At 37.0% G+C, this 22750-nt stretch overlaps 1 protein-coding gene across 1 annotated transcript in view; it reads left to right on the forward strand.

The window, feature by feature from the left end:
• LOC150080982 (nephrocystin-4-like) overlaps positions 1-22750 on the forward strand; it is a 470434-nt gene that overhangs the window by 284237 nt on the left and 163447 nt on the right. The window contains exons 17-18 of the mRNA XM_090380874.1: positions 2863-3049; positions 17072-17137. Coding sequence (XP_090237000.1) covers positions 2863-3049; positions 17072-17137 — 253 coding nt within the window. The remainder of the gene's footprint in view (positions 1-2862; positions 3050-17071; positions 17138-22750) is intronic.

The following is a 22750-nucleotide window of genomic DNA, read 5'->3' on the forward strand; positions in this document are numbered from 1 at the left end:
AAGCTAGAAAATGCTACTGGTGAGATTGATACAAATCAGCCCACACACCTTACAATCTAAACAGCACTGCACGCGCTCTATTCTCTCGAGCTTGGAGCCATTCCAGCTCACAGGAAGCTAGGTGTACCGAGATTTCCAGAGTAAGAACTGACCTAGTCAATTGTGGGTACCCAACCCATTTATTAGACAAGTGCTTTCTACAAGCGCAAGAGCTTATGACCCATCCGAGAATGTCATCCTCACGTGACTATACCTACTGCCTCTATTCCTTACTATCCGGGCACATCAAACCAGATTTCTAAAATCGTCTGCGAATACAACATAAAACGCGTACAGCTCCCTGGTAGGAGCTTACGTTCTCTGGTTTCGAACGTTAAGACATCCATTGCCCCCTCTTACATAATGGAGTAGTATCTGCATAACTTGCAATGATTGCGGCAGTTGCTATATTGGGGAGAGCTCTAATATAGGTGCCTTCAGGATCACCTTGCTAAACATGACAGATCAATTTGCCTGGGTGACACTGACCACTCTGCAATCGCAGAACATGTGAAGTGATTGACCAATCCCGACACTTCCTTCACAGCCTTTGGCTAGCATCATTGAACATATCATGTTGTCCAAAAGCCTTGAATCACTGCAAGGGTACGAGACTACACCGTGTCTTGGAATCAACAGTCTTGAAACTCGACAAATGCTGGCATCAAACTCACACTCGTCCGTGAAGAACAATGAGCGCAAATCTAGTGAATAATGTTCAATCACATAGCCATGTGTGCATTAGAGCATGCACAACTCACTTGGTATTTATTTTATTTTAATTCTGTCTCTAACGTCTATATTTTGTTAGTATTTTGTATACATCTTTTTCTGAAGGAGTTCATTTACCCTGAAAGCTCCATACTTAGTTATTAAAAATTTTGTCACTGGATAATGCTGTATTGTTACTCTTTAATCATGGAATCGAGTACCACAGGCCCATTTTCCTTCATCAGTAAAATTTAATACTTGATATTTCTATTCTTTTTCAGTGAAATAAACAATAGTAAAAATAGCAAATCCCAAAATCCATATTATCCTGAAACTTGAAATTTACCCTTGGTGTCTCTTTTCTTATGTTAGAGAAGGGGGGGGGGGCGCATCTCAATTAATTTTTGATCAGTTAGTTTGGTTGCTTCTCAAAAATTATAATGAAAGCAGCTGAAAAACTATGAAAAGATGTGTGAAACTATATATATTGACATAAACTTAATGTTAGTAAAGGTAGTAAATCAGGTATCTGCTTCTTTTTTTTTTTTTTTTTTTGCTGAATTTTTTTTCTTTATGAACATTGAAGAAAACCATGCACTGTGAAAGAGTTCTGTATTGCTAACTTCATTTATTTTTCTGTGTACTTCATTAAGAATGCACTTTGAACTTTTTTTATTATTAATATTTGTTCTTAGAGTGTTTTTTTTTTTTTTTTTTGTTTTTTTAAGATCAGTTAAGCTTTCTGAGAAATTCAAAATATTTTGAAGCGGAATTGATACTGGGAATAGAAATCTTTTGGTAGTTTTTCAATTTTCGCAATCAAGCATTTGTGAAATGTTGAACAGACAAATGCTAACTTATTGTGATTTTCTCTTGTAGAGAATCTGTGTCCTTTTTTGAATTTAAATCAAATAAAAATAGAATAATAAATATAATAAACAGAATATTAAAAAACATTAAAATTTTATTTATTTCTTTTTTTTTTTAAGTAAGGAAATCTCTTACCTGAGATATTTTTCAGGAATAACTGCATCCATGCAAGATGTAATCAGAATAGTTGGAAATTATTTCAAAGAACTTCTTAAAGAGGGAAGAACCTTGCAACAAGACAAAGGAATAAAAAACAAGCTTTGACCCTGAGTCAATGCATGGCACATAATTGGAAGTATAATGGAAGTAAATTTGCCATGCATGGACTTAGGGTCAAAGCTTGTTTTTATTCATTTGTCTTGTTGCAAGGTTCTTCCATCGTTAAGCAGGCCTTTGAAATAATTTCCATCTATTCTGATTACATCTTATGTGGATGCAGTTATTTCTGAAAAATATATAATCTCTTTTAAATATTAAATAATTTTAATATTTAAAAGAGATTTGCTGACTTAAAAAAAAATACAATTTTAATATTTCTTAATATCCTAATATATATTATATTTATTATTCTATTTTTATTTGGTTTAAATTCAAAACATTGATTTAAATTCAAAATGAGGACACAGATTCTCTACAAGAGAAAATCACAATAAGTTAGCATTCGTCCAATTTTACAAATATTAGTGAATCTCGATGATACAAGTTGTTGCATGTCTAGTAAAGTTTTGAGACAACAGAATTCCCATCGGTGGCTTAGCTACCATGTAGGCAGGCAAGGCAATTGCCTATGGGCCCGAAAAACGGTAGCTACGCTACTGATTCCCATAATGTTTTTTAAACAATAGCATTTGTGAAAATTGAAAAATTGTAAGAAAAATTAGACTATATAAATAATTTTAAAAAATGATTCTCATTTCTGCAAAATAGTTCATATGCAGATAGGGGAAAAAAGCTGCTCACATCTGGTGAGTATGGGCTTTGGCACACAGGGTCCTGAGCTGGATATCATCATTCTTCTCTTTCTTGGCGATTCCCTTTTACTTCAGACTTTTAACTTCTTTTAAAATTCCCTTTTACTTCTTTTTAACTCAGAATTTTTTTTTTTGGCTAGTGCAGCAAAAGCCTCAGGCTTCCTTGCACCATATGGCTAATAATAATAATAAAAGTACTTTAATATTTAAACATTAAACATTTAAATATTTAAACAGTAATTTAAAAAAAATTCTCATTACTGCAAAATAGTTCATTTGCAGACAGGGGAAAGAAGCCGTTCATACTACTTTAGAACTTGATGTATTTCATGCTGAATATCCTGATATGCAAAATGAAAGCATTTCAACTAATATACCGAGATATTGTGGAACACTCTATTTCAAGATGGCAAATATTGGATTTCCTGTATCTGCATCTTTTCTCAAAAAGTTGGAAGGTGACTTATACCTTTTCTATATGGATAGTTTTTTTTTTTTTTTTTAAATTATGGATGAAATGTATAAATAAATATTTTGTATTTATAATTATGATGCTTTTTATTACTCAAAGAAACTTATATAATGTTGCTAGTCAAAAAAATTTATTATCATAATCATACCCACTGTGTTATATTCCAAAACATTTCCAAGACAACAATTTAAAATTTTTTTTAACATGGTATATGATTTCATTACTAAGATCTTTATTATTTTTATTTGCCTTTGCATATATATGTACAATGCATCTATTGTCTTTACCATGTTTCTCCAACTCTGTCCACATGTAACAATCCTTCCGAATGGAATGATCTTTGTGAAATTTTATATTTAGTTCTTTTGGACAGCTTGACAAACATCAAGCTGTTCAAAATTTCATTAAAATCAGGTGAATAAAAATCTGGCAGTTATTTATTTTTTCCCCTTACATATCACATAGGCTATCCATATGTCATATTTGTAACTGAAGTATTAAACTTCATTTGTTCTTACGCATATGCATAGTATGAATGGACAATATTGTGAATGTACAGAAATTAGATTAGCATTAGTTTAAGGCATATGATACAAGAAAGAAAGCTTATACAGCATCAGCCCAAAAAAAAAAAAAAAAAAACCCTTCCCATTTCACCAATCTGATCACTCCAAATGTTTGTCTAGTTCAGCCTGAAATTTATTTAAGCCATCAACTTCCACAACGATAGATGGAAGTCTGTTCCAGCAATCAACTATCCGCTGGCAAAAAGCAAACTTGCGCACATCTACTCTACAACTGTCTGTCCTCAATTTGAATCTATGCCTCCTCAGGTTATTAATCTCAGCAAGTGGAAGTATCCCATCAGCATTGAGCCTGCTGAAACCATTCAAGGCTTGTACGCCTCAATCAGAACACCTTGCATGTGCCAAGCCTCCAGATGCTGCAACTGACAGAATTTAAACCTCTTCTGGTAAGAGAACCTCTTTGTTCCTCTCATTGTCTATGAGACAGAGAGTGGAGAGACTCTGTTAGAGATGGATCAACAATTAACCTAATTGCCCTTTCCTAATGGAATCTAGAAGCTTGAGAAAGGTTTTGGGGGCACCACCCCGGGTGTGGAAACAATATTCCATGTTAGGGTGAAGTTGTGATTTGTACAGAGTGAACAGCTGTTTAGAAGAAATGTAACACCAAGAGCAAAAGAGAAAACCAAGTTTTTTAGATGCAGAGGAAGCAATATTTAAAATGTGATTGAGCCAAAAGAGATTAGAAGTCAGGATAATCCCCAAAAGAGAGATATCATCAGGGGCTCACATCTGGTGAGTATGGGCTTGGCACACCCAGGGTCCTGAGCTAGATATTGTCATTCTTCTCTTTCTCGGTGATTTCCTTCTATTTCTGACTATCTCTCTCAGGAATTTTTTTTTTTTTTGGCTGGTGCAGCAAAAGCCTCAGGCTTCCTTGCACCGTATGGCTAATAATAATCACCTTGCCTAGAAATCGGAGTGTCACCAAAGATAAGCATAGGAGCAGAAGACTCCTTTTTGCGAGATATAAGACAGGAATGAGTTTTAGAAGGATTGAAATCAACTAAGTTATCTTTGCCTCACTGGAGATCGGCATTTAAGGAATTGGTAGTGATATTCGAGAAGTTGAAGCTGATTGAGCAGGGCGAGGTTTCTCAAACTGGAAAGTGGAATGCAATGTGCTGTCATCAGCAAAACTATGGATAGGATTTCTGATAAATCGATGAAGGTCAGTAATATACAAGAGGAAAAGAGTGGGGGGAAAGAACTGAACCTTGAGGGACACCACCATTAGTGGAGATGTTAGATGACAGAGAGCCATCTACCATCACCCTCAGTGAGCAGTCAGAGAGAAAACTGGATAACCAATTACAAAAAACAGTCGGTAGACCATAAGATGGAAGCTTGCTTAGAAGACCTTTATGCCAAACATAATTGAAAGCCTTTGAGATGTCAAGAGCAACTGCTTGTTTTTCACCGAACTTTTCCATTGAATTTGTCCATAGATGTGTAGCGTAAACCACAATATCACCAGTGGATCAACACTGGCAGAATCCATACTATCAATTGTTGATCAGACAGAAGGTTTCTAGGTAATTTGAATTGGTGGTTAATTGATTTCTCCATTACTTTAGAAAGAATAGAAGGTTTTTTTTTTTTTTTTTTAGGAGCATTAGCAACTAAGGCCATATCACTCCGGGGATATGCTGTGGTCATTCCCTGACCTTTCCGCATCCTCCGTATTTGGTTGTCATGGGCTCGAACCCCGGTTTAATCAAGAAGCGTGTGCTACGCACTGCTGCTCCTGGCTGTAGAGGCACTGGAACAGAAGTAATTGGATGGGAGGGAATGTAATTTCTGCATGCCATGTACTTTGCTTTTGATTGACACATCCTTTTTTACTGTTTTGATTTTACAACCCTCAAAAAAATGTCAACAAAAAAATGTCAACAAAAGTGAACAGAAATATCTGATTACAGGGTGTGTTGAATAACAGATTATAAAGTGCTATGTTTACTTAGTGCTGTACAGGTGACCCCTGCTTAACGCTGATAATTCGTTCCGGAAAAACAGAGCGCTAAGCGAGCGCCGTATTCCCATAAGGTAACATATATATTTGTGAATTGCGGTTGGTGCCATAGGATATTTCCTAATCAATAATAAACGGTAGTGAAAAGATGCACAAATGTCGGTTCAAAATGTTTAATATTCAAATATTTGTACATTAAAATATTCTGCATTACATACGTATATAATTGTGGTAACTACTTACTATGGGGTAAAATTAAACTTAAAATTCCAATTAAAATCATTTAATTGATCTAAATTGATTTTAATTGATTTATTTTAATTGATGAATTTAATCATGAAAAATGTGTCGATTTTGGCTTGAACTTTGGCCCTCTTCCAAACAAACTAAAAGGGATATTAATTTTAAATCCCCCACAGTGTTACCACCCAACAATAAAGTCAACCGATCCTTTGCCGCTTTGAAACCTGGCATGTTTTTTACTTCTTTCAATATGAAACTTCTTTTAGGCATTCGTTTCCACAAAAGTCCAGCTTTATCTATGTTAAAAACTTGTTGAGAAGTATAACACATAATACCCCTCTTCAATAATTTTAAGTTTTTTTTTGAAAGTTTTAGCTCCTTGAATTTTTTTTATAATTGTTTTTACAGTTAAACTTGCTAGTCCTAAATTATGGCACACATCTGCTTGACATTGACCAGAATCGATTCGTTTCCCAGACGTTGTTGCTTTTTCATTCTTATCGGCCATTATTAACTCTTCGAAAATGTAACTGCATTGGTTTCATTAATTACGATACAGTGTTCAATTAAACCGTCCGTTACGCACAATGTCTAATACTGTACTGAGTGATGACCAGACTTTGGATAAATACATATAATGCAAATATTACAAGCAATATACTTGATCATTTTTTGAAATGTTGATCTCGGAACTATGTAACAACTCACTGTACTGCGATTAAATTAGTGTGCAAGAAAATTTCACTGAGTGTGGGAAAATTCCTCAAGTCGGCGTGGGAAACGTTTTAATATTTTGCTATTCATTTTTTGTTTTGCTATTCATTTTCAAGCTATCGTATTTCAATATGAGAACAAGAATAGCCTTGTGCAGGCAAAGTTTTTACGGCTGAGTAACATAGAGTTACAAGTTTAGGGTTATAATTTTATACTGAAATTGAAATTTAATGAAATTTAATTGGAATCATGACTCGGACCACAGCAGCAAAGCAAAAGGCTCAAGCTAAATGGAGTGCTGTGGCTCAGAAGAGAAGAACTGAGGGGGGGGCAGTTGCCCTCTGAATCACAGCCTTTTAAAATGCACTGCTTGCTTGATGTTTGTGGACAATCAGGTATGGGACATGATATTGCCAGGGGGGGATGTTTTTGTGTGCGCAAGATGTAAGGAGTGTGAGGAAATGAGGCGACAATTCAGTGTTGTTATGGGCCTATATGAAAGCTTGAAGGACGGTGGATGCCCTCGAAGGATCTAAAGTGAGGGGCCCATCAAGCTCTCAGCTGCCTACGTCAATGCCAGAACTTGCACTTGATCATCACGCAACACAGTGGCAACCCCCAAGGCAGAATGCACTGGTCGTACATGAACTAGTAGTTGTTGGTGACTCTATTGTCAGGGAAACGAGGATAGGTGACATTGTAGATTGATGACATTGTAGCGCAGACATCATCTTTTAAAGGCACAAAGGGTGATATTGTTGTACACGTTGGCACTAATGATATTAAGAGTAGGACACTGGCGGAATTACTTAAAAAGTACAGGTCACTGTTGAAAAAAAGCCTTGAATTAGGGTTGAATTTGAAAGTGTCTGCAATACTGCCCAGACACGATAGGAGGGACTATATGATGAGAGCCTTGTCGATCAATTCGGCCCTGGAAAGATTGTGCAAAGCTCAAGGGGTTGAATTTTTTTTTCAGCCTGGTCTGTACTTGTTAACAGGAGAGACTGCTTCTATAGGGAGGGGATATGCTTAAATAGAAAGGGTGCAAGAATATTTGCTGATGCTATCGATGCAGTGTTAGGTGGGTTGGAAAACTGCTAGCTTGAGGGTATACAAGGACCAATAGATTAACAGTAGCCACTGGCAGAGGTGAAAGTGATTCTTGCACTGCTTCTATTGGGATGAGCAGCAGCCTGGAAAACAAGATGCAGGGTACTTCAGAGACTGCTGGGAGTCATTGCGGTACAAGTAAACACATGGGGTGTATTAGGGTAACTAAGAATAGGAACAGGTGTATGTATGCATGTACACCAATGCTAGGAGTTTGGTAAATAAATTTGATGAATTTGAGGTATTGCTCAAAACATCAAAGGCAGATATTGTTGGGATATCAGAGACACTGTGTCACACAGATATAAGGAATGCAGAACTGGAATTTGGGGAGTACAATGTGTACAGGAAGGATAGACAAGACAGGAAGAGAGGAGGGGTTATACTATTAGTTAAGAAACACATAAAATCCAAGGAAGGAAGTGAAGCCAGTCGACATCGCTGGACAGTGCAGTGTCGAGTCAGTTTGGTGTAACATAAGCATTGGAAGATCAAAATTGAGAGTAGGAGTGTGTTATAGGCCTAATGACTCTGATGAGTATAATAAGGAACTGTACAGGGAAATAGAGTGGGCCAGTAAATCAGAGAGTCTTATAATGGGGGATTTTAATTTCCCAGATATTGACTGGAATTTGTGAGTTGGTCACTCACACACTAGCAAGGCTTTTGTGGATTTACTGGATGATTGTTTTCTACATCTGATTATCAGTAGTGATTCTTCATGCATTAAGAATCTGCAGATAAAGGATCCACTAGGTGGCAGTGATCACAGTGTGCTGAAGTGGGATTTACTCAAAGAGGTAACTATCATCAGCGGTAAAGGGAAGGGTTTTTGCTTTTGTAAAGCCGACTACGATGGTCTGAGACAGTATTTAAATTCTATACAGTGGGACCAACAGCAAATTCAAAATGGGAAGCATTCAAAGAACTTATCTTGGAAGCTACTAGGCTTTATATACCAACTAAGAAATATTGTTCAGGGTTTAGGCCTAAACCCTGAACAATAAATGGATGTCAGATGAACTGATGAGACATATCGCAGAGAAGAAAAATGCAGGGGATACGTATAAATTAATGGGTGACATGGAAGCCTATGATAGATACAAGCTGGTCTGTAACCAAGTCACAAAGGAGATTAGGCAGGCAAAAGGCAGATTATGAGAAATCCTTGGCAAAGGATGCAAAGAAAAATAGGAAAGAGTTCTTTACCTATGTAAACTCTAGAAGGAAAGCGGTGAATCAGATTGGTCCACAGGATATTGATGGTTCAACTGTTGCTGATCCTGCTCAGGTGGCTAACAAACTAAATGAGTATTTTGCGTCTCCATTCATCCATGAAAAGTTATTCAGTGAGGGGAATGCCAGAGGTGAATTAAACACTGGCAGTGAGCTGGATGTGTTTGTAATAACTGAGGAAAGTGGAGGAGAAATTGTTGAAGATAAACATTAAAAAAGGCACCCGGGGTGGACGGGATCTATCCAGTTATATTAAAGCAGGCAGCAAAGGAAGTAAATAAACCCTTAGCCATAATTATTAGAGCTTCTTTGGACTCAGGGGAGGTACCCATGGACTGGAGATGTGCAAATGTGACCCCAATTCACAAAGGAGGATCAAAGGACAACACAAGTAATTATAGACCTGTGGTTTAACTTCTGTTCCAGAAAAATTAATGGAGGCACTGGTTAAAGAAGCACTGCAGGATTATCTAGACAAGACTTCAGTTATAGCTCGGACACTGCATGGTTTTGTTAAGGGAAAGTCTTGCCTGACCAATTTGATTGGATACTGTGATGTGGTCACAAAGGAACTAGATGCAAAGAATAATTTTGATATCATATATTTGCATCTTCGAAAGGCTTTTGATACTGTTGCACATGGAAGACTGCTGCACGAATTGGAGCAGTGTGGCATTGTAGGCAAATTGCTGCTATCGATAAAGGGGTGGTTGAGTGGGAAGAGACAGAGAGTGGTAATCAATGGACCCTGCTCATTGTGGACTAATGTTATTAGTGGAGTCCCTCAGGGTTCAGTGTTGGGTCCATTGTTGTTTTCTGTATTTATAAATGATATTGATGATGGTATATTAGCATTAGTAGAGGCATATGATGCAAGAAAGCAAGCTTATGCAGCATCAGCCAAAAAAAAAAAAAAAAACCCCTTACATTTCACCCCTCTGTTTGTTCAAAATACAGGTCCAGCTGAGCCTTAAATTTATTTAGGCTATCAACTTCCACAACAAGGGATGAAAGTCTGTTCACACCAACCATCTACCTACTGGCTAAAGGCAAATTTCCGCACATCTATCCTACATCTGTCCTTCCTCAATTTGAATTCATGCTCTCTCAGGTGATTATTCTGAGCAAGAGGCAGTATCCCATCAGCATTGAGCATGCTCAAACCATTCAAGGCTTTGTACACCTCTATCAGATCACCTCACTGGTGCCCAGTCTCCAGACACTGTAATTTGCAAAACTTAAGCCTTTCTTCGTAAGAGCAACCCTTCGTTCCGTTCACTAACCTTGTTGCCCTTCTCTGTACTCGTTCCAGCAGCTCTACATCCTTCTTGAAATGAGGCCCCCAGACCTGTATACAGTACTCAACGTGTGGCCTGACCATTGCCTTATACAAGGGAATAATCACCTCCTTACCCCTACTAGAAAAATTCCTGTATATCATTGATAAGACACCATGAGCTACACTTGCAGCCCGTCTGCACTGCTCAGAGAACTTCATATCTGCCTTCACAATTACCCCCGGGTCCTTCTCATTCTCTACCACTGTCACTGTAGTACCACACAGTGATACGTTGCTCTTGGGTTGCTGTTTCCCATATGTAGTACTTTACATTTGTCAATGTTAAACTTCATTTGCCACCTCTCAGCCCATCTGCTCAACCTTTCCAGATCCTGTTGCAGCAGCATAGCGTCAGTAGTGTCCTTAACAACCCTGCATCCTTTGTATCGTCTGCAAACTTGGACATTAAGCTTGATATACCATCATCAATATTATTTATAAATACAGATAACAATGTACCCAAACTGAACCCTGAGGGACTCCACTAATAACATTGGTCCACGATGAGCAGTGTCCATTAATTACCACTGTCTTCTGCCACTCAACCATCCCTTTATCCATAGCAACAATTTGCCACCAGTGTCACACTACTCCAATTTGTGCAGCAGTCTTCCATGTGCAACAGTATCAAAAGCCTTTCTAAGATCCAAATATATAATATCAAAGTTATTCCCTGCATTCAATTCTTTTGTGACTACATCATAGTATCCAGTAAAATTGGTCAGGCAAGACCTTCCTTTAACAAAACCATGCTGTGTCTGAGCTACAACTGAATTCTTGTCAAGATGATCCTACAGTCCTTCTTTAACCAGCTTTTCCATTAATTTTCCTGGAACAGAAGTTAAACTCACGGGTCTATAATTACTTGTGTCAGCCTTTGATCCTCCTTTGTGAATGGGGTTACATTTGCACATCTCCAGTCTGTGGGTACCTCCCCTGATTCCAAGGACGCTGTCATAATTATGGTTAACGGATTGCTTACTTCCTGTGCTGCTTCCTTTAATATAACAGGATAGATCTCATCCACCCCAGGTGCCTTGTATTTATCTTCAACAATTTCTCCTCCACTTTACTCTCAATTATTACAAGATCATCTAGCTCACTGCCAGATTTTACTTCGTCTCTGGCATTTCCCTTCCTGAATAACTTCTCATGTGTGAATGAAGATGCAAGATATTGATTTAGTTTGTTAGCTACCTGAGCGGATCATGAACAGTTGAACCATCGATATCAAGTTGACCAATCTGATTCATCCCCCTTCCTTCCTTCTAGAGTTTGCATAAGTAAAGAACTCCTTGCTGTTTTTCTTTGCTTCTCTTGCCAAAGATTTCTCGTAATCTGCCTAACCTCCTTTGTAACTTGGATACAGATCAACTTATATCTATCATAGGCTTCTGTGTGGCATGTTAATTTATATGTATCCCATGCATTTTTCTTCTCTGCCATATGTCTCATTAGTTCATCTGACATCCATTTAGGCCTGAACCTCGAACAATATTTCTTAGTTGGTATGTAAAGCCTAGTAGCTTCCAAGATAAGTTCTTTGAATGCTTCCCATTTTGAGTTTCTGTTGGTAACAGCATCAGTTGGTCCCACTGTATAGAATTTAAATACTGTCTCAGACCATTGTAGTCGCCTTTACGAAAGCAATAACCCTTCCCTTTACCCCTGATGGTAGTTATCTCCTTGAGTTAAACCCACTTCAGCACACTGATCACTGCCACATAGTGGTTCCTGTATCTGCAGATTCCTAATGCATGAAGAATCACTACTGAGAATCAAATCAAGAGTATTGCTCCCTCTAATTGCCTCCTGAACATGCTGATTTAGAAAACAATCATCCAATAAATCCACAAAAGCCTTGCTAGTGTGTGAGTGACCAACCCACAAATTCCAGTCTTATAATGGGAGATTAAAATCCCCCATTGTAAGACTCTGTGATTTACTGGCCCACTCTATTTCCCTATACAGTTTCTTATTATACTCATCAGAGTCTTTAGGCCTATAGCACACTGCTACTCTCAATTTTGATCTCCCAATGCTTATGTCACACCAAACTGACTTGACACTGCACTATCCAGCGATGGTAACTGGCTTCACTTCCTTGGATTTTATGTGTTTCGTAACTAATAGCGTAACCCCCTCCTCCCTTCCTATCCTGTCTATCCTTTTTGTATATGTTGTACTCCCAAAATTCCAGTTCTGCATTACTTATATCTGTGTGGCACCATGTCTCTGATTTTCCAACAATATCCACCTTTGATGCTTTGAGCAATACCACAAATTCATCAAATTTATTTCCCAAACTCCTAGCATTGGTGTACATGCAAGTATACATGCACCTGTTCTTTTTCTTAGCTACCCTAACAGAACCCATGTGTTTACTTGAACCCTAATGACTCCCAGCAGTCTCTGAAATATCCTGCATCTTATTTTCCAAGCTGCTGCTGCTGCTGCTGCTCATTCCAATAGAAGCAGTGCAAGAATCACTTTCACCTCTGCCAGTGGCTACTGTTAATCTATTAGTCCTTGTATCCCCCCAGTCTAGCAGGTTTCCGACCCACCTAACACTGCCTCGATAGCATCAGCAAACATTCTTGCACCCGTTCTATTTAAGTGTATCCCATCCCTGTAGAAGCAGTCTCTCCTGTTAACGAGTACAGACAAGGCTGAAAAAAATTTTACCCCTTGAGCCTTGCACAATCTTTCCAGGGCCGAATTGATCGACAGGGCTCTCATCATATACTCCCTCCTATTGTGTCAGGGCAGAATTGCAGACACTTTCAAATTCAAGCCTAATTCACGGCTTTTTTTTTTTTAACAGTGACCTGTACTTGTTAAGTAATTCTGCCTGTGTCCTACTCTTAATATCATTAGTGCCAACGTGTACAACTATATCACATTTTGCGCCCTTAAAAGATGATAACGCCAAATCCGCTCTACAATATCAGGCTTAATGTCCAAGTTTGCAGATGATATGAAAGTTGGCAGGGTTGTTAATGACAGTATGCTGCTGCAACAGGATCTAGAAAAGTTCAGCAAATGGGCTGAGAGGTGGCAAATGAAGTTTAACATTGACAAATGTAAAGTATGACATATGGGAAGCAGTAAACCCAGAGTAACGTATCAACTCTGTGGTACAACACTGACAGTAGTAGAGGATGTAAAGGACCTGGGGGTAATTGTGCAGGCAGATATGAAGTTTTCTGAGTAGTGCTGATGGTCTGCAAGAGTAGCTCATGGTGTCTTGTCAATGATATACATGAATTTTTCTAGCATGGATAAGGAGGTGATTATCCACTTATATAAGGCAATGGTCAGGCCACACCTTGAGTACTAAATACAGGTCTGGATGCCTAATTTTAAGAAGGATTCAGCTGTTAGAATGAGTACAGAGAAGGCAACAGATTAGTGAATGGAACAGAGGGATTGCTCTTATGAAGAAAGGCTTAAATTTTGCAAATTACAGTGTCTGGAGACGAGGCACTTGTGAGGTGATCTGATTGAGGTGTATAAAGACTTGAATGGTTTGAACATGCTCAATGCTGATGGAATTCTTCCTCTTTCACAGAATAATCATTTGAGAAGGCATAAATTCAAATTGGGGAAAGACAGGTGTAGAATAGATGTGCAGAAATTTGCCTTTAGCGAGCGAGTGGTTATTGCTGGAACAAACTTCCATCTGTCATTGTGGAAGTTGATAGTTTAAATAAATTCAAGGAAGAACTGGACAATCTTTTAGAGGGAATGATTGTGTGATTTTTTTTTTTTTTTTTTTTTTTGGCTGATGCTTTCTTGCATCATGTGCCTCTATTCAGGGGCATTCCTAGTGTATGTGGCACCCAGGTTTCAATCGCAGTTTGGCTCCCCCTCTAAAATTTTCTTCATATGTGTATGTAATTTTCAGGTTTTCAGGCAACCTTTGAATGTTGGCGCTCGGGTGCAGTGCACCCCTTGCATCCTAGGGACGGCCCTATCCTGTTAATATTAACCTAGTAGCTTCTATGATTATTTCCATTAATGCTTCCTATTTAGATTTTGCAGTTGGTAACATCGTCAGTTGGTCTCACTGTATAGAATTTAAAAACTGTCTGAGACCACTGTAGTTATCCTTTACAAAAGCAAATGCCCTTCCCTTTGTCCTTATTGTTGTTGCATCTTTTAAGTAAATTCCGCATCAATACACTGTGATTGCCATGTACTAGTTGTTTTATCTACCGATTTTTAATGCATGAAGAATTCTGCTGATAATCAGATCAAGGGTATTTCTCTCTCTTTGCCTCTCTTATATACTGCTGTAGAAAACGGGTCATCCGTGAAATCCACAAGTCTTCCTACTTGTGTGACAAACCCAAAAATTCCAGTCAATATCTGGAAAGTTAAAATCCCACCTTTTAAGACATTCTGATTTACTAGCACTCTCTCTTTCTCTATTTTTTTTTTTTTTTTTTTTTTTATGAAAACCCCAAACACGAAAGGTATCAAAACCTATAGTACTTAGTACCGTGCATGGGTTGAAGGAGAAGTATGGGGGGAAGGGGATGCCGGAAACTTTGCTCTAGAGACTAAACATGGGTTTCACCACTTCAAGCCTCCAATAAGCAAAGTGGTGGTATTTCACCGTATAGTTGTTTGTTATACTCATCATAGTCATCAGGCCTATGAGACAATTCTACTCTCATTTTTGTTTTCCCAGTGCTTATATCACATCATACTGACTCAAATTGCATTGGTCACTAATGTCAACTGGATGCCTTGCCTTATGCCACTCCCTTCTGTGCTGTCTCTTGTTTCCATATACATTATACTTCCCTTATTCAAATTATGTATCTATTATGTCTGAGTGACAGCACATTTCTGATATCCATGCAATGTCCACATTTGATGACTTAAAGTACTTCGGATTCATCAAATATAGCATTAGAATATATGGATGTATAATGCACATTTTCTTACTCTTAGTTAACCTAACATAACCCATGTATTTACTTTTTTCCAGGCATCTCCATAGCCAGGTGGGCAGGAGCGGCAGTGTGTAGCACACGCTTCATTAGAGCAGGGTTCAAGCCTGTGACCACCAAATACGGAGGATGCGGAAAGGTCAGGGAATGACCACCGCATATCCTCGGAGCAATATGGCCTTGGTTGCCAGTGCTCCTAAAAACCAAATAACAACAACAACTTTTTTTCATGAGGACCCTCAGCAGGCCTTGAAATCCTCAACACCTTTCCCCCCCTCCCTCTCAGGCTTCTACATGTTACAATAGAGGCAATGCAAGAATCCCTTTCTCCTCTGCTTGTGGTTGTTAATCTATTATTCTAATGATTCCCCCCTCCACACACACACACACACACACACACACACACACACACACACACTAGCAGTTTTCTGACTGACTTTATCCCATTTAAATATAGTAACAGTTTGTTAACAAGCCGAGAAAAATTCTACCCAATGAGCCTTGCACAGCCTCTCCAAGGTACAATTGCAGATTCACTTTGAAATTTAAACCTAACTCTCAACTTTTTCTCAACATCTGATCTCAATATCTTAACTCTTAACTATATAATATTGGTGTATATACACCATAGTTTACCCATAAATTTGAACTACATATGTAGAATAAAAGGCATTGTTTTGATTGTATCTCATATTGTGGGTACCTTCCCCCCCTCAGGCTTCTACATGTTACAATAGAGGCAATGCAAGAATCCCTTTCTCCTCTGCTTGTGGTTGTTAATCTATTATTCTAATGATTTCCCCCTCCCCACACACACACACACACACTAGCAGTTTTCTGTCTGACTTTATCCCATTTAAATATAGTAACAGTTTGTTAACAAGCTGAGAAAAATTCTACCCAATGAGCCTTGCACAGCCTCTCCAAGGTACAATTGCAGATTCACTTTGAAATTTAAACCTAACTCTCAACTTTTTCTCAACATCTGATCTCAATATCTTAACTCTTAACTATATAATATTGGTATATATACACCATAGTTTACCCATAAATTTGAACTACATATGTAGAATAAAAGGCATTGTTTTAATTGTATCTCATATTGTGGGTGCCTTCACAACGAGATAGCTGGTATTACAGTATTTCAAATCAATAACGCTTCTCTAGTAGAGAAGACTACTGTTATTTATTTTCAGTGGATACCACCACTTGTTAGGTAAGTCCTCAGATCTCCTCTTAATGTCATTAGTGTGCATGTGTACAGTTATTATCACCTTTTGTGCCCTTAAAAGATATCTGCCTTACAATGTCATCTGCTTTTGTACTTGCAGCCCTGGTCCTAGTCCACCTGTCCTTTTTTTTCCCAATGTATTTCCCATTTTCCCACTGGAGTCGCAAAGAATAAGTACCTCCTAGGGGAGCAGCGCATTTAGGGATTGCTAGTGTTGCCTGATCAACAAGTGTAGGACTGTTGTTGAGGTGTCAACTGATAGCCCCAATTTGTGTGTCATATTCCATAATTTTCAGTTTGAGATTTTGACACTTCAGAGAACCCTGGCAGCCTGTCTGCATTGCTCAGAAAACTTCATATCAGACTGCACAATTACTCCCAGGTCTTTTTCATGAAAAAATGTGTAAATGCCTGCATTTATATGTAAATATATTTTTTTACCTAAAAATTCTGAACTGTAACTTTTAAACCTTTGTGTTACTCTGTATGGCAGGGAATTTTTTTTTTTCTTATATTTATGTGGTATTATTATTTTTTGTATTTTTGCAGCGAAGATGGTAATTCGTACTTTCTTTTTCTTTCCCCTTTTTTTTTTTTTTTTTTATTCCACAGCAGAATCAAATATTTCTTCTCCTGTGTATTGTAACAAAGAAACAAATCAGACCAGATATCCTTTAGGTAAATTTCTTATTTTTTGTAACTTATAGTTGAGAAGCTGAGACTAACAACAATCACTTTGATATAGATAATAGCATTTAATATAATATTTGATAAATTATAATTATAGTTTTGTAATTTCAAAGGGACTTTATTGTTCATCTTATTTTTATCAGTTTATTGCAAACACCTTATTGATTGATTGACAAAATGGTATCTCATATCTGCCAGCTCTCCAGATTTACAACAGAAACTGGTTTGTTTGTTTGTTTTTTTTTGGCTTGATTTGATTCTTCTCTATTTTGCCATCATAATATAGTTGATGACAGTGTTTCACTATCTTATTTGAAGATAATAAAGCACTCATATAAGTAAATAATAATGACTAAGCACCTACCAGCTGTCTTTTTAACATCACAAATGGTCACTTAGGGCTCAATAACCTGTTGACTTGTTTATAAGTGAAACCTATTTTCTGCAGTTTTCCTAATCTTATTGCAAGGTTGTTTGGTGGACAAGAATCTACGGATTATTTTTAGAGTCTTGACACCAGGGTATCAAGACTAAAAATATAGGTTAGAAGTTTTGTCCTATTTTATAGTCTTTTTCCACATTTTATAGTCTTGATGACCAGGCTAGCAAGACTACAAAATGTGGGTAACATTACTGCAGGTATTGGCTTACTGGATAATGGTGGATTAGTATACATTAATAACCCCAGGGGGCTCACAACTAGTGAGTATGGGCTTGGCACACCCAGGGGTCCTGATCTGGATATCATCATTTTTATCTTTCTTGGTGATTCCCTTATACTTTTATCTCTCTCTCTCTCTCTCTCTCTCTCTCTCTCTCTCTCTCTCTCTCATTGTAACTTGGGAATTTTTTTTTCGAATAAGCGTTACTTATTCGAAGTAGTGCAATATGATGGCAACTCGCTGTGAAGGTATTCACAATATGAGATATAACTTAAAACGATGCCACCTTATAAATATTCTGTTTATTCAGAAATGGCTGTGTATTAATGATGCTATTGCACTTAATATATACATAGTCTAAATTTGCTCGCAGCTCGAGGCTTTAGCCCTAAATGCATCTTTTTTCTAATTTAATTTTGAATAAGATGTGGAGATGCAGACTAATAATATGTAAATGAAAGTTATTGTTACTCAATGCTGTGTGGTCAAATGGTATGGACATCATCACATCCAATCCAAAATTTAAGTTTAAAGGTTGCTTTTTCCATGGCCTTGTTTACAAAGGAAATCATAACAATCTCTGCCAGTGGGGGGGGGTTGGATTGCCCATCCTTATACATTGTTTTTGTTTATATAGGTTATTTTTGAAGGCTTAAATAATCTTCTGTTGACAAGTCTGTTAGGTCAAAAATTTCTGAAATGTGTTGTGGAGAAGTTTCCAGTATTTCTTAGCAGCATCAAAGATAAAGAAATAGATAAAGCAATAGCTGTTTTTCAGGTGCCACTTCCATCAGTTTTAGTGTGAGATGCTGTTATAAAAAAAAACATGAATGAATGAATGAATTAATGTGCAGTGGTCCTTGATTGGGGAATTGACAAGTGCACAACGAACTTTGAAATGTAACAAATTATCTCAGATCATGCTAGGCAATTTTAATAATTACTCATAATAATCATGCTCATAGTAGTCATGCTGAGTGTGAGAGAATATTCATGTAGGTTAGAAGCTTTGGAAATGCTCCTGACAACCAGTTCTATTCAGCAGGGCCATTGTTATGACAAAACTTTGACTCAAGGGTGCAAATTTTGCAACAGCTCTTTCTTGAAACAGTCAAAAAATATCCAAAAATAGAATATCCAAACAGACATGTACAGAAATGTTACGTAAGCTAATAAAGCTAAAAATGTTAGATAAGCTACTTTAAATTTAAACACATACTGTGCTTGTAAACAATCCTATGGCTATATTTTAATATTAAATGTGTATTTTGCAAGTGAAATTTAATTTCTGGTACAGTGTTTTTTTTTTTTTGTTTTTTTTTTTTATGTGAACCCCAAACACGAGAGGTATTAGAACCTATAGTACTTAGTACCGTGCTTGGATTGGAGGTTGAGAAGACGAAAGAAGATATTTGTTGACACATTGGACTTGAACTTCTGTAGATTGTAATTTTCAGGAAATACGTATGAAGGAAGGTTGTTCCAGAAAACGGCAGTTGAATGAATAAATGAGGAAGATGAAAAGTTGGTTCTGTGGGTTTGAAGTTGGACAGTAAATGGATGTTGGCTGGTGGCAGCACATGTTCGGACTGTTTTGAAAGAGAGAGCGGGAATTATAGAAGCCAATTCAGAAGAACAGTGCCCATGGAAGTATCTGTAGAAGAGGCATGCAGCAGAAACAGTACGTCTATGAGAAAGCAAGTGGAGAGACTCTGTTAGAGATGAATCATTAATTAACCTAACTGCCCTCTTCTGAAAGTGTAGAGTCTAAAAAAAAAATCCTCCTGTTTTCCTTATGCCTGATCTCCAGCATTTTGAAAAATCAAAATATTTCAGCTGTAGTATTCAAATTGCATATCTGCTGAATTTTTTGACAGATATACATCTCTTCTACTGTGCAGTAAAAGTCATATCATTTTAATTTTATGATGAACATCATGGTGTGACAACAGCACTTACATTTCAAGGCCTGTTCAAACCTGTTTATATCTAAGGGGCATCTTGGTTAGCTGGTGAGTAATTTTTTCTGCATTTCTGCCCATTATATCTAAGGATAATCAGAGTATGGTGAAAGTAGGGTGCACTACCAAAGACACATTAGGTTATAGTTATACTCACTCAATGTGAGCTAGCTGGCATATCTAAAATCTTCAAAATATTGTTCTGCATGCCCCCCCCTCTCAGTTTTTGTGTTATTTACCTGCATATGCCGCATCATGAATATCTTTGTGGGGAATACTGGAGTTCTCAAGAACTTTCTAATTCATTTCACAACTATATGTAGTTTGTATCTGTTAACATTTGAAATATTCAAAGTTCCACTTACTCTTTATAACTGAATTTCAATTATCATTTTCTCCAACACTGCTCATCTCATTTATCATAATTTCTTATTCGCAATTCTTCCATTTAAAAGGTGGTACTCCTGCATTTGATTGCTCTGATATTTCTTGTCAGAGACTTAAATTTTCTGTCCGAATTGATATCTCTTTCTTACAATTCAACCTAACAGTGATTCTGCAGAGCAAAGTTGTAGAGATGCTGAGACTTTTGGTATTACTACTTACCTGACACAACTTAGTTTACTACATACCAGACAGTGCTAACTACTTACTCTTGATCTTTTTCTCACCAAGTACATGGTTAGTGTTAACTTGGCAAATTTCTTCGTTCTCTCCCTCTTCTCCTTCACTCATCAGTCCTTTTTAAACTTGTTAACATAATAACAGTACAAAAATTAAGTCTCATGATCTTAATATTTTCTCAGATCATACGAATTAAATAGTTTTTGTAAAAACAAAATCCTTTAATCTACATTCCACTTTAAATTTTCTTCATTTATATAAACCATGGATTTACGAAAAGAATGTGTTATGGCTGTTGAAGATAAAAATAAAGCGTGTTACAAATTACTTGCATTTTTCAATAATCAGTCGTAGACTTAAGATCTGATCTCTGGTTTCTCTGCTCTTTCTGAAACTCCAGCTTCATCCTTAAGCTTCATTTTCTGTTTATACTAAAGCTTGTAATAGTTGTCAACAATAAATTCATACTAAATTTTCATAAGTCCAAGAGCAGGAAGCCTACCTTATTAGGCTGGTCATCATCCAGTGGTTAACGTGAATTCACAAGTAAGGAGGGTGCAGGTTTTAGTCTGTATGTTGCCAGAAAAAATGTAAAGCACATTGTGAACTGTAGCACCAAAAATCAAAAATCTGCCTTCCCTTAAATTAAATAGATATGCATTCACAATGTATATTTGACCACTTCTAGTTTCATGCATCTGAAGAATAAACAGAAATAAAAATTAATTTAAAAAAATTAAAACAGATCACAATGCTGATTACCATTTGTAATCAGCATTGTGATCTGCTGATGTCATTGGTTATAACTGCTCTTCCATGCCCATCTCCTACCTCCATCATTGTTGCACAGTAAAATATAAAATCTAGCACCCTCAGTTATTAAGAGTTGCTTTAAACTCTTTTTCTGGGTTTTAGAGATGTATATACCTAATCGTTGAGTGGTTTTGGAGAAACTCATTTCAATGAATGTTCAAGCACTGACAAGTGAATTTATTTACATCTGTAATCATTTATGACTAAAAAGTAGTGTTTGTGGTTAAAAATGCAAAAAAAAACAGTTCAGTTTTTTAAATGTAAATAAGCGACAATAAACAGTCACAGTAAATGTTGTCACATACTGTAATGTCTGTTTTAAATGCCTAGTACACCAGGCATCAAAGGGTGAATATCATTGGACATGCCCCAGAGAAAAATACTGTTGCATTGCAGGATAAGAAAAAAATTAATGAACAGCTAATTTTTACCTCCTTAACTGTTCTTCTTAAATTGATTGCAGAATTAAATTGAATTGATTAAAGTTACAGGTGTGAAGGGCACCAAGTTTTTTCATAAACTGGTTGTAAAGATTTGGGAAATTGGACAGTGGCCATCAGATTGGAAGAAATCAATTTCCATTCCCATACCAAAAAAGGGATCTGAAAATTTGCTCAAAGACTATTAGCCTAATTTCTCATGCTAGCAAGGTGCTTCTTAAAATCGTACTAAGCAGAATTTCAAGAAAATTTGAAGAAGAAATGCCAGATGAGCAAGCAGTTTCAGAAAGAGCAGAGGAACCAGAGATCAGATCTTAAGTCTACGAATGATTATTGAAAAATGCAAAGAATTCACTGTTCCAGTCATTTTGTGTTTTATAGATTATTTCAAAGCATTTGATTGTTGTGTTCAATATGAGAAACTATGGGATTTCCAATCCACGTAATTCAGCTGATTGTGCTACTAAACCAGGAACAGGAAGGAACTTTGAGAACCATCATGGGAAACACCACAACTTTTTCAAAATCGGTAATGGTGTCAGACAGGGCTGCATTTTGTCACCTCACCTTTTTAATGTTTATGCCAATGATATTATGCGCGAAGCTTTGGAAGATTTAGACACTGGCATCAAAATTGGAGAATTGAAGATAAACAAACTTTGTTGTGCAGATGATACTGTTCTAATTTGCAATTCCAAAGATTATCTTAAAGAAACTGTGAGGAGAGTTTGTGAAGCAAGTAAGAAAAAAGTCCTGTTTCTGAATGTGTGTAAAACTAAAATTATTGTGATTGGTGATAATCTCGGTTCCAGTAAAGTGAAGGTTAATGGGCAAGATATCGAAGAAGTTGATGAATTTGATTACTTAGGGTCAAAAATAAATAGAAATGGTGACTGCTCAAATGATGTAAAGAGATGACAGGCAACTGCCCGAACATTAGTCATTGATCTGATGAAGTTGTGGAGAGGTCAAGATCTGCCCCTAAAGACGAAACTGAGAATCATTGATTCGTTAAATTTTCCATTTGCCACTTATGAAGGATGAAATCTGAAAAGAGTTGACAGGAAGAAAATTGAAATGTGGTTACAAGAGAATACTGCA

Source organism: Mastigoproctus giganteus, chromosome 9, assembly GCF_048544385.1.
Source record: "Mastigoproctus giganteus isolate SK-2022 chromosome 9, ASM4854438v1, whole genome shotgun sequence".
Taxonomy (NCBI): domain Eukaryota; kingdom Metazoa; phylum Arthropoda; class Arachnida; order Uropygi; family Thelyphonidae; genus Mastigoproctus; species Mastigoproctus giganteus.